The 13,988-nt window shown below is 43.9% G+C and overlaps 1 protein-coding gene across 7 annotated transcripts in view; it reads left to right on the forward strand.

The window, feature by feature from the left end:
• Positions 1 to 13,988, forward strand: part of RNF17 (ring finger protein 17) — a 318,008-nt gene that overhangs the window by 214,399 nt on the left and 89,621 nt on the right. For all 7 annotated transcript variants that reach the window (XM_075851603.1, XM_075851604.1, XM_075851605.1 and 4 more), the window contains 4 exons: positions 2,157 to 2,272; positions 8,717 to 8,994; positions 11,984 to 12,150; positions 12,466 to 12,585. In XM_075851603.1, the coding sequence (XP_075707718.1) occupies positions 2,157 to 2,272; positions 8,717 to 8,994; positions 11,984 to 12,150; positions 12,466 to 12,585 (681 nt within the window). The remainder of the gene's footprint in view (positions 1 to 2,156; positions 2,273 to 8,716; positions 8,995 to 11,983; positions 12,151 to 12,465; positions 12,586 to 13,988) is intronic.

Consider the following 13,988-nt stretch of genomic DNA (forward strand, 5'->3'; position numbering starts at 1 on the left):
TCTTACTGGTAGTTTGATTAAAAAATTTTTATTATTCATGATATGTCTATCCAATAATGTTCTCTGTTATTAACTGAAGCAGGTAAGAGGAGGGAGCCTTTTATGGAAATTCTCCTCGTTTTCTGTCTCTGGGCGCGGGGGATCTCTTCGGTCAGTGCTGCTGTGCAGGTTAACGGGAAATCAAATTAAGAGTTAGGGTATGTTCACACGGCTTATCTTCGCCCGATTTTCGGGCCGTAAACAGTCCCACGCCTCCAAACATCTGCCCATTGATTTCAATGGGAAAAACAGTGTTCTGTTCCGAAGGGGCATTTTTTTTACGCGGCCGTTTTGAGAAAATGCACATAAAAAGTGCATGTCACTTCTTGAGCCGTTTTTGGAGTCTTTTGCTGTTACCCTTGGGTTCTTTCTCACATCTCTCAGGATTGCCTGTTCTGCTCTTGGAGTGATCTTAACCGGACATTCAGGCCCCATGCACACGACCGTGCCCGCAATCACGGCCCGCGATTGCGGGCACGGCCGGCCGCTGACTGACAGCCGGATTTTCGGGCCGTGCTCCCATACAAAGTATGGGAGCACGGCCCGCAAAATGCGAAAGAACAGACATGTTCCATAATTCCCGGAACATTTCCACGGCACTGACACCCTTTCGTAGTGCTACGGAAAGGTGTCAGTGTTCAATGAAAGTGAATGGCTCCGTTTTTGCGGTCCGCAAAAACGGAGGTTTTTTACGGTCGTGTGCATGGGGCCTCACTCCTAGGGGAATATTCAACAGTCATTTTGTGGACGATTTGTCTAACCATGAATTGATGTACACCCATGTCTTTAGTAATGTTTTTGTAGCCTTTTCTAGCTTCATGCGTCCCTGTAACACGTCTTCCGAAAGTTGTTTGCCTCGTGGTGTGGTTTACAATAACCAATCTTTCTTGAGAAAGACCGTTTTGTCAGTAACTAGACTCTGTGTGTCTTTATTTAATGAGCAAAGGCCCTGTAAATCCCACACTTCCAATCTCATGTCGTTAATTGAAATACATTTTGCCAACTTGCTCTTGAAGAAGTCATTAAAACAGAGGTTGACTAAGGCGCTATTTACATCTCATTGGAGGCTCCGTTAGGGGCCTCACTTGCAGATTCTGCCAAAAATACCAGAAACAATAGCAGAGCATGCCGCACTATGATTTCCGGTAAATCCACAGACACCCCGACAGAACCCATATAAGTCAATGGGTGCCGTCAAGCGCCTGTTGTCTCTATTGTTCAATGGAGCCTGCACTACCTGCATTTTCGTTCTGCTCCTCTGACGGGCAAAACAATATGCCGAACGCAGATGTGAAGAGGGCCTTACGTTTTCTGCCTACACTGTAGATACTTACTCAATGTGTTCAATAAAAGACATGAACAGTACAACGGTTTGTGTGTTATTAGTTTATTTAAGTCGCGTTTGTCAATAATGGTGAATTAGAGAACAATCAGACCCCATTGTATTAGTAATTAATGCAGAAATCCAGGTAATTCTAAAGGGCTCACTACCTTTTTGTTGCAAGTGTAGCTTGGAGAATTCCAACTACTAGGACCCACTGATGCCGTAAATAAGGGATGCCAGCTCCCTGCTCTTAGCAGAGAGCTTACCACTCACTCACTCTCTATAGAAGGAAGTGGACGATATGGAAATATCTGAGTAAGTACACTCTGCTGTTTCCATACATCCAATTGTTTTCCGTAGTGTATAACCACGCATGCATGGCACTTCACTGTGGACCGGGCGCTCTTATTCTTGAGATCAGTGGTGGTCCAACGCCTGGATCTTGGTCCCCAGTAGAAAAGTTTTACCGCATATCTCATGATATAACTATCATAAGTAAGTCTTAAAATAAGGTTTATTAAGCAGAAATGCCATAAAGGTAAAGTGATTGATTGGATTTTACGTTATTTTGTGAGTAAGTTGTTTCCTCTATACAACTGTTCAGTTTTCTGTGTCCTACCTTCAATCAGATGCAGACTTCCTTCACATAACTGCTGCGCATACAATGTAGTTAAAAGGCATGCAATTGTACATGTGATGTATTTTGAAGTATATTATGCATGTTATGTTGAGTTGTAAGCACTGTATTTAATGTCAAGTTGACATTTTGATTTTCTTATGGTTTCCTCTATAGGACAATGCGTCCCATTGGCCTTTGCCAGTTAAAATTTTAAGCAAGAATGAAGCAGCCCAGCTGGTTGATGTCGCTGAATACTTGGTAAAAAAAGGATTAGCACTGAGAAGTACAAGGTTTGTTTTATTTCTAAACCTTCATGTTTCAAAAACATTATCATTAATAACATTGGGGGCACCGCACCATGGGTATGCCCCTCACACTAGGTAGAAAAGAGTCTTTTCTTCGCTCAGGCAGGCCCTACCCTTCCCACACACACACTAGCTTAATCCGTTTTAGCCTAGAGTCTAAAGTGGGCTGTCATGACCCTATTCTCAGGTCTGTTGCCCTGCCAGCCTCTCTGCTAGATACCACAAAGTTTGCGTCCTTTGGTAGGTCACGTAAAAAAATCAAAATCAAGGGACAGGTCACGCTACTCAGGTTTTACTCACGGGTCCCCTGTTAGGACCAGTTTTGGAGGGGCGGCTTTCTGTCCAAATTAGTCCTATTTCTCTGGAGTTTCTCGTTCATCTCATTGGGGGACACAGACCATGGGTTTATGCTATTGCCACTACAGTATATACCCCTTCTACAGGCACTGAGTTAGGCAGTCTTAGCTTAGTGTCCGTAGGAGGCAGACACCCCTGCTTTTTTTTCTTTTAGTTTCTTTTTTCTCTATTTCCATTCCAGCGGGATAAACTCTTTGAGACTGTCCCCTTACTCTCCTCAACATGTGGGTGGCGCTCATTGTTCCAATTCACTTGTCCTCCTGTTATGCTGAAGACCAGCGGCAAACTCCTCTTCTGCCCTTCAGTCTGAGGGTTGTCCCCCTTCTGCACCGTTAGTGTCCCACCTCATAGTAGCTGGCACACAGAGGGGATTTCACTGCTGTTTTCCCCCACTTTGAAATTGGAAGGGACTTCAGGACAGTTGAGTGTGAATTCTTCTCCCCATGGCGTGCGCGTTTTTGCGTTCTCTGGGCACAATCATGGTGTACAATTGTATTTCCAGCGCTCCTGCCACCATTTTCTACACTCTGTGGACTGATTTGTGTGTTACAGTCAGGAGACTGCCGTTAGCGAATCGCTGCAGAAGGGAGCGAATCTTCAACCTCCCGCTCCCTGCTGCACATAGAGAACAGAGATGCAGCCTCACAGGGATCTTTACATACCTGCTGCTGTTGGCATCGGGAACACATTTTTAATTTCCTCCAAACTGGTAGGAATAGTCTCATTCCCTCCTCCCCTTCCTTCCTTACAGGAACTGTACTGGATCAAGATCATTCTAGTAGAGGAGCAGAGACCTAAGTCACTAGTTGCTCTCAGGCGTCCATTGCACCATTCTAAGGGAGTCACAGCTTTGCTTCTTGCAGTATTGTCTGGACCTACAGTCACAATCTTTTCCAGAGTGACTGTAACTTGGTGAGCCCTGTACTGCCTGTACTACCTAATGTAATTCATTTTGCCTGTTCCACGTGTGGCAAAAAATTCTCATGTGGTCAATCTACTCATCTATGGAATGCATGCCGGCTTCTGGGCTCAGCATCTATGGATCCACCCCCTGTGGCCCAATCAGCCATCCCAGCATTGCCCGTGATTGGTGCTGAAGCTGAACCGGAATGGGCTACCTACCTCTCCAGGGTAGTCAGTAACCTCTTTAACTTCACCTACTCCATGATGGGCATCTTAGTTCGCATTGCTGACCAACCCTCTGGGAACTCTCCGTTCATGTCCTTTTCTCATGGCAGGACCCCTAAATGGGTCAGATCTATGTGGTCCCCTCGGCCAGGATAGGACTTCCCATCTGGCAATTCTGGCAAATGCATGATGGGCCGGTGTCCTCAGTGGGCCACTCTTCTTTCTCACTGGCCGCAGGCTTTTTTCCCCCTGAGCGGTGCACAGTGCACGCCATGCACAACACTGCCTACTACAATTACCTTCTGTGGAGCCTGCTTGCTGCTTTTAAATGCAGTCAGGACTCTGTCTTCAATGTGCTGCAGCAGTGGCAGGACCCATTGAGATCCCGTCTCCTCCTCCCTCCGAGCTCCTTTCTGTAACAATACAGATTGCTCTGTAGTCGGCACTAACAGGAGGTGAGGGTAGTCTGCAGACAGAGCAGTACAGGGAGTCTACGGTCCTCTGCCCCCAGCTGCTCTCTCCTCCTCCCAGCTACTTTCTCCTGTACTTTCTGGTGTACTCCCCCCCCCCCCCCCCCTTCTAGCTACTCTCTCCTGCTCTCTGCCCACCCAGCTGCTGATTTACTAATGACTGCTTCTACCACTGTCCTGGGATGTGGGAAATATCAGTGGCTAATTGCCCCTGCTTCTTAAAGTTTCCAAGATGTCAGTGGTCCAGAAATCCGCTATCCGCAGAAAAAGATAAATATCTGTGTAATATGTGTGTATATTATGTGATTGTGTGTAATGTATATACTTTGCATATGTGCATACAGTATGTGTGTCTAATTTGTGTGTAAGGCCCCATTCTCATCATGTTCTTGCCCTATGTTTATCTTGTATGTTAGAAAAGATCCCGACATATAAGATGTATAGGGCTCCATTATCCCAACTGAGACCAAAAGAGAGTCCTTTTGGCCTCCATCGGGCTGTATACGTTGATCAACCTTTTTTTGCAGTATGGAATAGCGTAGAAGACAGAGCTATTCCATCCTGAGGGATCCCACAAAAAAATTAACATGGGAGCCTATGGGTGACTGATTCCACTGTGTGGCATCCGTCGCAGGTATACATTAAACATATACCTCAGGGAGTTCCGAACATCACTGTCCCTATATGTACAGTGTCGTTAGGAGCAGTGTTCTAGTCCCCGGGCAGAGCACCAGCTGATCCTCTGCTTGGGGACTCAAGTGATAGTATACTCCTGACTAGGGTTGTCATGATACCAGAATTTGGACATTCGATACCGATACTTTGTGTAGTATTGCGATACTCGATACCAAAACGATACTTTGCCAACAATAATAAAAATGTAACAAAAGTTGTTCCATTTTCTGGTGTGATGAATTTTGAACCTCCATGTGCCTCACATTAATAGCAATTAACCCCATCATGTTCCTCAGTGATAATAGACAACATTGGGTTAATGTGTAAGGTACATGATGGGGTTAATTACTATTAATGTGAGGCATATGGAGGTTCAAAATTCATCACACCTTGGCCTCACATTAATTGAAAGAATGCAGTTTTTATTTTATAACCGCATGAACATCATAAATGACATTATAAATGTGTTATGGTCGCGACAATACTGAATGTGTATTTTATGTATTGAGACTTTTTTTTTAATGTTCATTGTAAAAATGTGTATTTTATTTTTTTTTTAATTTAACATTACTTTTTCTTTTTTTTTTACTTTTTTCTTTTTAAACTTTAATGCACTCGCATATATCTATATGCCAGTACATTAGCCTGTGTACGGATAGTACACAGGCAGTTGTTAGGACATACCGATGTATGACCTAATAACAGGAAATATGATAAGACAGCCCTAGTGTCCTACAATGGACCCTGGGCTGTCTGCCCATATATAGTATGTCCCTCGATCGTGTCACAGGGTTTCCCTGTGATGCGATCCAACGGGCATCCCCCTTCTCATTTTCCACTTGAATGCTGCAGTCCGATTTTGATTGCAGCATTCAGAGGAATAGCGGCGGAGATGAGAGATTTCTCTGATCTCCGCCGTTAGAGCGGGACTGCGGCTGTGTAATACAGCCATTGCCCCGCACTTGACAACAAGTGTGCGCGCGGTCAGCCTGTGGTGATGCGGCCGGCGCTGCACTGAGGCATTAAAGACAGAACATGGGGGTGTTTTGCAGTGCGCCCGCCATATTCTGTCTTCTTTGACGGCAATCATTAGTGCAGCGCCGGTCGCATCACATCATGCTGACAGCGTGCACACTTGTCAGGACTCAGGAGCGGGGCAATGGCTGTATTACACAACCACAGCCCCGCTCTAACAACATCCATGTATTACTATACTTGGCTGTGCGGCCGCACAGCTTAGTATCAAAATCCATGAAATAACGGTATTGAACCGTTTGAGGGTGCACGGGATCGAAACAGTATAGAAGTTTCTTTGCATCGTGCAACCCTATTCTTGAAGTCACTATTCATGTATAGACCGTGACATCAAGACTAGTGCTGAGTCCCTGGACAGAGCATTAGATAGCACTCTACCCCTGGACTCCAGCACTGCTCTTGATGTCACTGTCCATATTTTGACAGTGACGTAAGGAGTTTCCTATCACTGGAGTCCCCAAGCAGAGAATCAGCTAGTGCTCTGCCCCGGGACTGCAGCACTGCTCCTGATGTAACTGTCTATGTATAGACAGTGTCAGGCGCTTGCCCAAGGACTCCATATATGAACAGTGACGTCAGGAGTTTCTAATCGCTGGAGTTCCTGAGCAGCTCATCAGCTAGCTCTTTTCCCGGGGACTCCACCACTGCTCCTGAAGTCACTGACCATATATAGACAGTGAATTCAGGAGCTTTCACAGGCTCGGTCCCCAGGTGATCTATATCACTGTGTTCCTTACAGTGGGATACGTTTTGGCCTTTTGTCAGAAGTCTTTCTGACATATACCTCTGACGGAAGGCCTAAACTTGATGTGAATGGAGCATAATATGTATATAATGTGTTTACATTGTATGTGTGCGTAATGCACATACTGTATGTGTGTGTAGTCTGTGTAATGTGTATATATGTGCGTATAACATGTGTAATATACAGTATGTGTATGTATATAAATGTGTGTGTAATTTGTTTTGGTGTGTTTATGTGTAACGTGTGTGTAATGTGTATATGTGCGTGAAATGTGTATTACATGCACACTGCATGACACAAGTTTTTTTGTATTATCTTAAACAGCTGCTCATGTATTTCAAAACTGGTAATCAGACGGTTCCTGTATGAGAGCTGTAACTGGTGTACACATTCTGCCTATTACATTCTGCTCTCATACACCAATTCTGTGGGATTTACTAATATAAGAAATGTCTCGGCAGCATGGAAGGAAAATGGTGCTTCAGACAGCATCGAGAACTCCGTTCAGACATTGATAATTCTAACAGAACATGAATTGTTTTGGTTTAGATGGCGAGTCGTCCCCACATATTATCCTGCAGCTTCTTGCTGCTCCAGAGTCCGTGGTCAGCATGAGCGGGTTCAGCTCACACAGCTAAAGACAGAAATATTAAAACCTAAGGTCAGGCCCAGGAAGCAGTGGTCTGAAAATAAAGTTTGTCCACAGTTTGCTCCCCGCCCCCTACTATTGGTAATTTGTGAATATATTTACTTTAATTACCTGTCATCCCCATTCCCCCCATGAGGAACTATAACTTACAGCATGCCCTGACAGCTGTAGACCTTAAGGACATGCTGGGAGTTCTAGTTTTACAGATTTCATTCAACAATTAATTTGTTGCATTCCTAAAGGGTTATTCCCATCTTGAAAAATTACGTATTCTAGCATATGCCATTACTTTATGATCTAAGACATATGGGCCCTCCACCAATTCTAATAATGAAGGGGCTGCAGCGCTGATTTAGCGCTGCAAGCTCTTCACTGTTTTTCCCTATGTAGCGATTCTCCCGGCCACCTGACTCTGCAGGGAACTGCAGACTGCCCCATTCACTTGTCTAAAGGGTGAGCCCAACATACCCCAGACAACTCTGGACAGCGTGCATGGAGAGATGGAGGGCCTGTGTGCTCTAAAATGCCAGGGCTGATTTTAAGTCCCAGTCCGGCCCTGTCCCCTGCCATCAGGATCTCCTGCCTCATCAGTTTCTCCTCCCCTCCAGGGGACCGCGCTGTTCCTTCCACCTCTCAGGGATGCCTTGTGTGAAGTAGAACTCTTGGATTTCAATTTGGAGCTGGATGAGTAGCAATCCTCCAAGCTATCCTCTATGATGGACCTTCTCATCTCTGCTCACCCCTCTCCCTTTGTAAAGAGTGTCAGCCTTTTGTCACCCTAGGCGAGCTCACAAGCCCTTCCCCCTCCCATAGAAGCGGGAAGAGGTAGTCTCCAACAATTGGAAACCGTTCTGAAAAGAGATTTGCCCCGACCTCTTGTCTGGACCTCTTGTACATTTCCAGAAGACATTTTTTTCGAAATGGGCTAAATCTCCAGTGGGATTTTCCCTAACCATAAGATGGAGGTCCTGCTGCTCGGACCCAAACAATGAGCTGTTACCAGGGTAAATAAAGCAATACCTGGTGCCTATTGAAAAACGTGATCCATGTGTGCAATGTAAGAAGGCTCTCAGTCCCTGGAAATGGACGTCCAGTATAACTGATTTTACATTAGATAGGCATAGTATTTTATTGATATCTTGATATTTTTTTTCTAAAATGTTCTATGAAGGATGCTTTTTAGTAAGAATTTTACTGATAATGGTTTAGCAATCACACTTTTCTTTTAAACTAGAGCCATGATTCATAACATGGATTAGGGTGCAGTAACCTATCTGGCTATCCTCCTCCCCGTATAACTGTTCACTTTCCTGTCCCTGTGTGTATGTCTCTCTTCATTGTTTACAATATATCATACAATTTATTCCCAGGAGGAACAAACATAATTCCCTGTTAGAAGCTTGTGACAAAACCCCAAAACTGCCTGCAAAGAGTTGCCAAGAGCACGATCTAGTGAAAGACGTTACAAGTGAACCAAAGCCAGAGTGTCCCGAGACAGTAACAGGTGAAGAGAGTGACATTGAAGTGCCTGAAGAGCCAGCGATCGAACCATACCTGCCGCCTCTGCTGCCGGACCAAAAGACATTTTCAGCTAAAGTCAGTCATGTCGCTGAAGATGGAACAATACATGTAATCCAGGAATGTTTGGGTAATACTATTTTAAATATGTCTGCTTAGAATTGTTACTAGTGGATAGATACATACTCATTACAATCCTTTATATTATGTGAAGAGTATTAAGGCAATTAAATATTGTGACTTCACTTCAGTGCAATATCAGACACAGCCGAATGGATAAGACTGGTGCTGTTTCTGGTAAAAAATAAAATAAAAAATACCCTTTTTTTCTAATCCTGGACAAGCCCTTTTTAGAAGAGTTTTCCAGGATATGAGGCTGGCCATACACATTAGACGTATGTCAGCCGAATGCCCCGACCGTCTAATGAATATGGTGGCATCCCGACTGACTGCAGATGTCGGGGGAGAGAAGGGTCGGGTGTGTTGAATTTCAACATGCTTGATTCTTTTGTTTGCAAATAGATGAGCCGCTGCCTGAGAAGTCTAGCAGCGGCTTTCTCACTTCTCCCTGTTGAAAACACATGCAAGCTCGGCTGAGCTTAGTGTGCACGTGTATGGGGAAGTCGGGATTGATTGCTGTCAGCCAAGCTATCGTTCAGCCGACCGTTATCTCAGGTGTATAACATGCTTAACACTAGCCTATTCACTGCAGAACCCATCACAGCGCCGCTCTTCTCCAGATACATGGATTTCACTGTTGGTTAGTGCAGTAATGGGTCCACACCCACTCCAGCATGCTTACTAACCCCTTTTTCATGCTTATCAGTGGGTGTCCCGGGGGTCGGACCCCTCTGATCACACATTGATGAACTATCTCGTAGGATTGACTATTAAGTCCATGAGACTACAAACTCTTGTACTTAAAAAACGCAAAATTCTGTTTGCCATTTTGTTAAAATGTTGTTGATCCATCATATTCCAAAATTATCATCTATTGTACACACACAAAACAATACAAAACTATTGGTTGAGCATGAAGCGTGGACGGGATCACCCTGCAATCAACAATGCTTTTTTATATTCCTACTGATAATCCCACATATAAAAAAAAAAGAGCAACAGATTATCAGACTGAAAATCACTGACATGTTTTAGTCTTGATTGGTTTTCAGGGAGGGTAGATCAGTTTGACCATAAACAATGTTCTTTTTTTTTTTTTTGGGGTTTTCACTTGCCCATACACGGTGATGAAGGTGAAAAGTTAATTTGGAATTTATATTATGAGTCCCAATGGGGACAGGGACCAATGTGAGTGATGACCACTCTGTACAACGCTGCGTAATATGTTGACGCTATATAAATAAATAATTGAAGACTGCAATATACTAGTCCTACTCACTGAATTAGAATATCATCAACAAGTTTATTTCAATAACTCAATTCAAAAAGTGAAATTCATATATTATATAGATTCACTAAACAGAGTGATGTATTTCCAGAATTTTTTCTTCTAATGTTGATGATTATGGTAACAGTTAGGCCTCATGCACACGACCGTAGCCGTGTGCACGGCCGTGATTTTCGGGTCGGCCGGCTGCGGACTGTCAGCCGCAGGCCGCCCGCACATGGCCGCGGCCATTGTTTTCAATGAGCCCGGACCGCAGAACCGGGCCGTAATAAGACATGCCCGTTCTTTCTGCGGTCCGGGCTCCCGGGCCGTGCACGGACCGCAAAAACTACGGTCGTGTGCACGGCCCCATAGAAAAGAATGGGGCCGCAATTCTCCCGTGGATTTTCGGGGGAATTGCGGCCGCAAAAACACGGTCGTGTGCATGAGGCCTTAATTAAAACCCAAAATTTAGTGACTCAGAAAATGTGAATATTATATAAGCCCAATTTCAAAAATTATTTGGCCTACTGAAAAGTGTGTACAGTGTATGCCAAATCCTGCTGGAAAATGAAATCCGCATCTCCATAAAGCTTGTCAGCAGATGGAAGCATGAAGTGCTCGAAAATTTCCTGGTAGACGCTGCGCTGACTCTGGACTTGATCTAACACAGTGGACCGACACTGCTGCTCAGTGTCCAAAGTCCTGTTTTCTGGTGAAAGTAAATTTTTCATTTGGAAATCTCGGCCCCAGAGTCTGGAGGAAGAGTGGAGAGGCGTCAATCCAAGTTGCTTGCAGTCCAGTGTGAACTTTCCACAGTCAGTGATGGTTTGAGGGCCGTGTCATCTGCTGGTGTTGGTCCACTGTGTTATATCAAGTCCAGAGTCAGCGCAGCGTCTACCAGGACATTTTCGAGCACTCCATGCTTCCCTCTGCTGACAATCTTTATGGAGATGCTGATTTCATTTTCCAGCAGGACTTGGCACCTGCCCGCACTGCCAAAAGTACCAATACCTGGTTTAATAACCACAGTATCACTGCGCCTGATTGGCCAGCAAACTCGCCTGACCTAAACCCCATAAAGAATCTATAGGGTATTGTCAGGAGGGGGATGAGAGACCCCAGACCCAACAATGCAGACGAGCTGAAGGTCACTATCAAAGCAACCTGGGCCACCATAACACCTCAGCAGTGCCACAGGCTGATCGCCTCCATGCCACGTCGCATTGATAACACTTCAGCAGTGCCACAGGCTGATCGCCTCCATGCCACGCCGCATTGATAACACCTCAGCAGTGCCACAGGCTGATCGCCTCCATGCCACGGTGCGTTGATAACACCTCAGCAGTGCCACAGTCTGATCGCCTCCATGCCACGATGCGTTGATGCAGTAATTCATGCAAAAGGAGCCCCGATCACGTATTGAGGGCTTATACTGGACATACTTTTCACTAGGCCAACATTTCGATATTAAAAATCTTTTTTTAAATTGGGCTTATATAATCTAATTTTCTGAGACACTAAATTTTGGGTTTTCATTAACTGTTCGCCATAATCGTCAACATTAAAAGAAAAAAATGGTGGAAATAGATCACTCTGTGTGTAATGAATAATAAATATAGTTTTTGATGATATTCTAATTCATTGAGAAGGACTAGTACTTTTGCTATATAGCTGCCTCCGCTCTAGAACATGCAGTAAAGGGACATACTTGTCTTTGTCTTTGCTATAGAAAATGAGCTTGGTGTACTCATGCTTGAGATCCAGAATTCATTTAAATGCCTTGGTTTAATGGCACCCTACTCTTGGAACAAAGGTGAAGGCTGTCTTATAAAGGGATGTGACACCATGTCATACAGAGGAAAGGTTCTTGACATACTCGGTGGAGATATGATTAAGGTATCTATAGATTCTTAAAGTATACATTTTCTAATAACATTTCACTATATAAATCGACGTAAAAGTTGAGCAAGCCGAACAGACAGCACCAGACTGGACTTATGGAAGCTCTTCATTTCCCCTGCTATTTCTAACCTTTATTTAGTCATTCCATAAAAAAAACCAAAAAAAATGAAATAGATGAAATGCTTTTATAAGTGCTGAAAAAATAATACCGTAAAAAAAAATACACCCTGAAACGCAAGTGTTTTATGTTACTCTATTATTAAGTGCCATTATTTCAACATCTTTTGTGTTTGTGGATATCATTTATAGGTGCAGTATGAAGATTTCGGATATACAGAAAATACCCTCAAATGCCACCTATACCCATCCGTGTTCACGCCACATATCCCAAGCTTTAGCATACCTTGCCAGCTGAATGATCTTCTCCCTGTGAGTAGTTCGTTAATTTTCCCTTTTTTTAAAAAAAAATGTTTAACATTTTTTATTGCTGCCTTGTATATTGTAAGTATTGAAAACTTAAAGGGGTTGTTCAGGCAGGGGCGGTTTTACATACTGATAATTTATCCGCAGGATAGGTCATCTGTATATGATCAGTGGGGGTCCGACAGCCAGACCCCGCACCAATCAGCTGTTCCAGCTGCCCCCGGGTACCGGATGTGATGCAGAGGCCGTTGTCGGAAGCAGGTGGCTCCGTGCGCTTTATAGTGGCCGTGCTGCAGTACTGCAACTCTGCTCATATACACTTGAATAGGAGCAGAGCTGCATTACTGCAGCATGGCTGCTATACTGTGACCGGAGCCACCTGCTTCTGGCACGAACATCCTGTGGATAGGCCATCAGTGTGAAAAACCACCCCGGACAACCCATTTAACTGTGGTCAATATGTCGATGGAAGGCCTCATTCATAGAACTTTTTTTGCCATACATTTAACGTATATGCTGGGAAAAACGTAGTCTGTGACAGATGCCTAACAGTGGCATCCATCACTCGTGGGCGCTATTATGGCATCCATTTAATGTATATGTTTAGCTGATGACTGTGAGGTATGCCAACCAGTGCCGTACACATGTTTTGCGGGATCCTGTTGTGTGGAATAGAGAAATCTACTACGCTATTCCATACCTTTTTTTTAAAAAAAAAAAGGTGCCCTGACGTAGAACAGCCCGAAGTAGACAAAAAGGACACTCTTTAGGCCTTCATCAGGCTAATGGATCCCTATGGATACGTTTAACTTGTAGGTTGAGAGCTTTCCTGGCAAACGTAAGGTGAAAACGTGATGTGACCAGGGCCTAAACTGTAACATCTAATGACAAGTATCCCTTTATGTGTCCTTTAGAGATTATTGGTAGTGTTAAAGAGCAGCAAAATATCACCAAACTGCACTTTGCGTTTCTTCTGTATATATCAAAAGAGCACTAAATCCTAAAAAATATAATGAAAAAATAAATTTGTATATAAATATTGCTGCTATACATCCTATGCCTGCAAGACTGCAGAAAGAAACATTTTTATTTTAATTTTTAAATCTCTCATAAAAGAGGTAGCCCTTGCCTCCCAGTCTCCTCTATCTTCCGCCGGAGACCAGCTGTATCAGCAAGTGTGCACCAGCATGACATCGCTGCAACTGGAAGTTCGGGGGGGCGGGACTTAGACCCATTTCACTATAATGGAGTCTGTAAGCTGGGAAGTGCTTAAAGGAAAGGTGTCACGAAAAAAATAATTTTGATATCAATTTGCATTTAGTGTTTTATTATAAAATCTTTTATTTATGTGTGTGTTTGTGTTTTACTTTTTTCTTTTTTCTAACTTTTACTTCACTATGGGGGCTGCC

The sequence above is a fragment of the Rhinoderma darwinii genome, chromosome 2 (genome assembly GCF_050947455.1).
Source record: "Rhinoderma darwinii isolate aRhiDar2 chromosome 2, aRhiDar2.hap1, whole genome shotgun sequence".
In the NCBI taxonomy this organism is placed as follows: domain Eukaryota; kingdom Metazoa; phylum Chordata; class Amphibia; order Anura; family Rhinodermatidae; genus Rhinoderma; species Rhinoderma darwinii.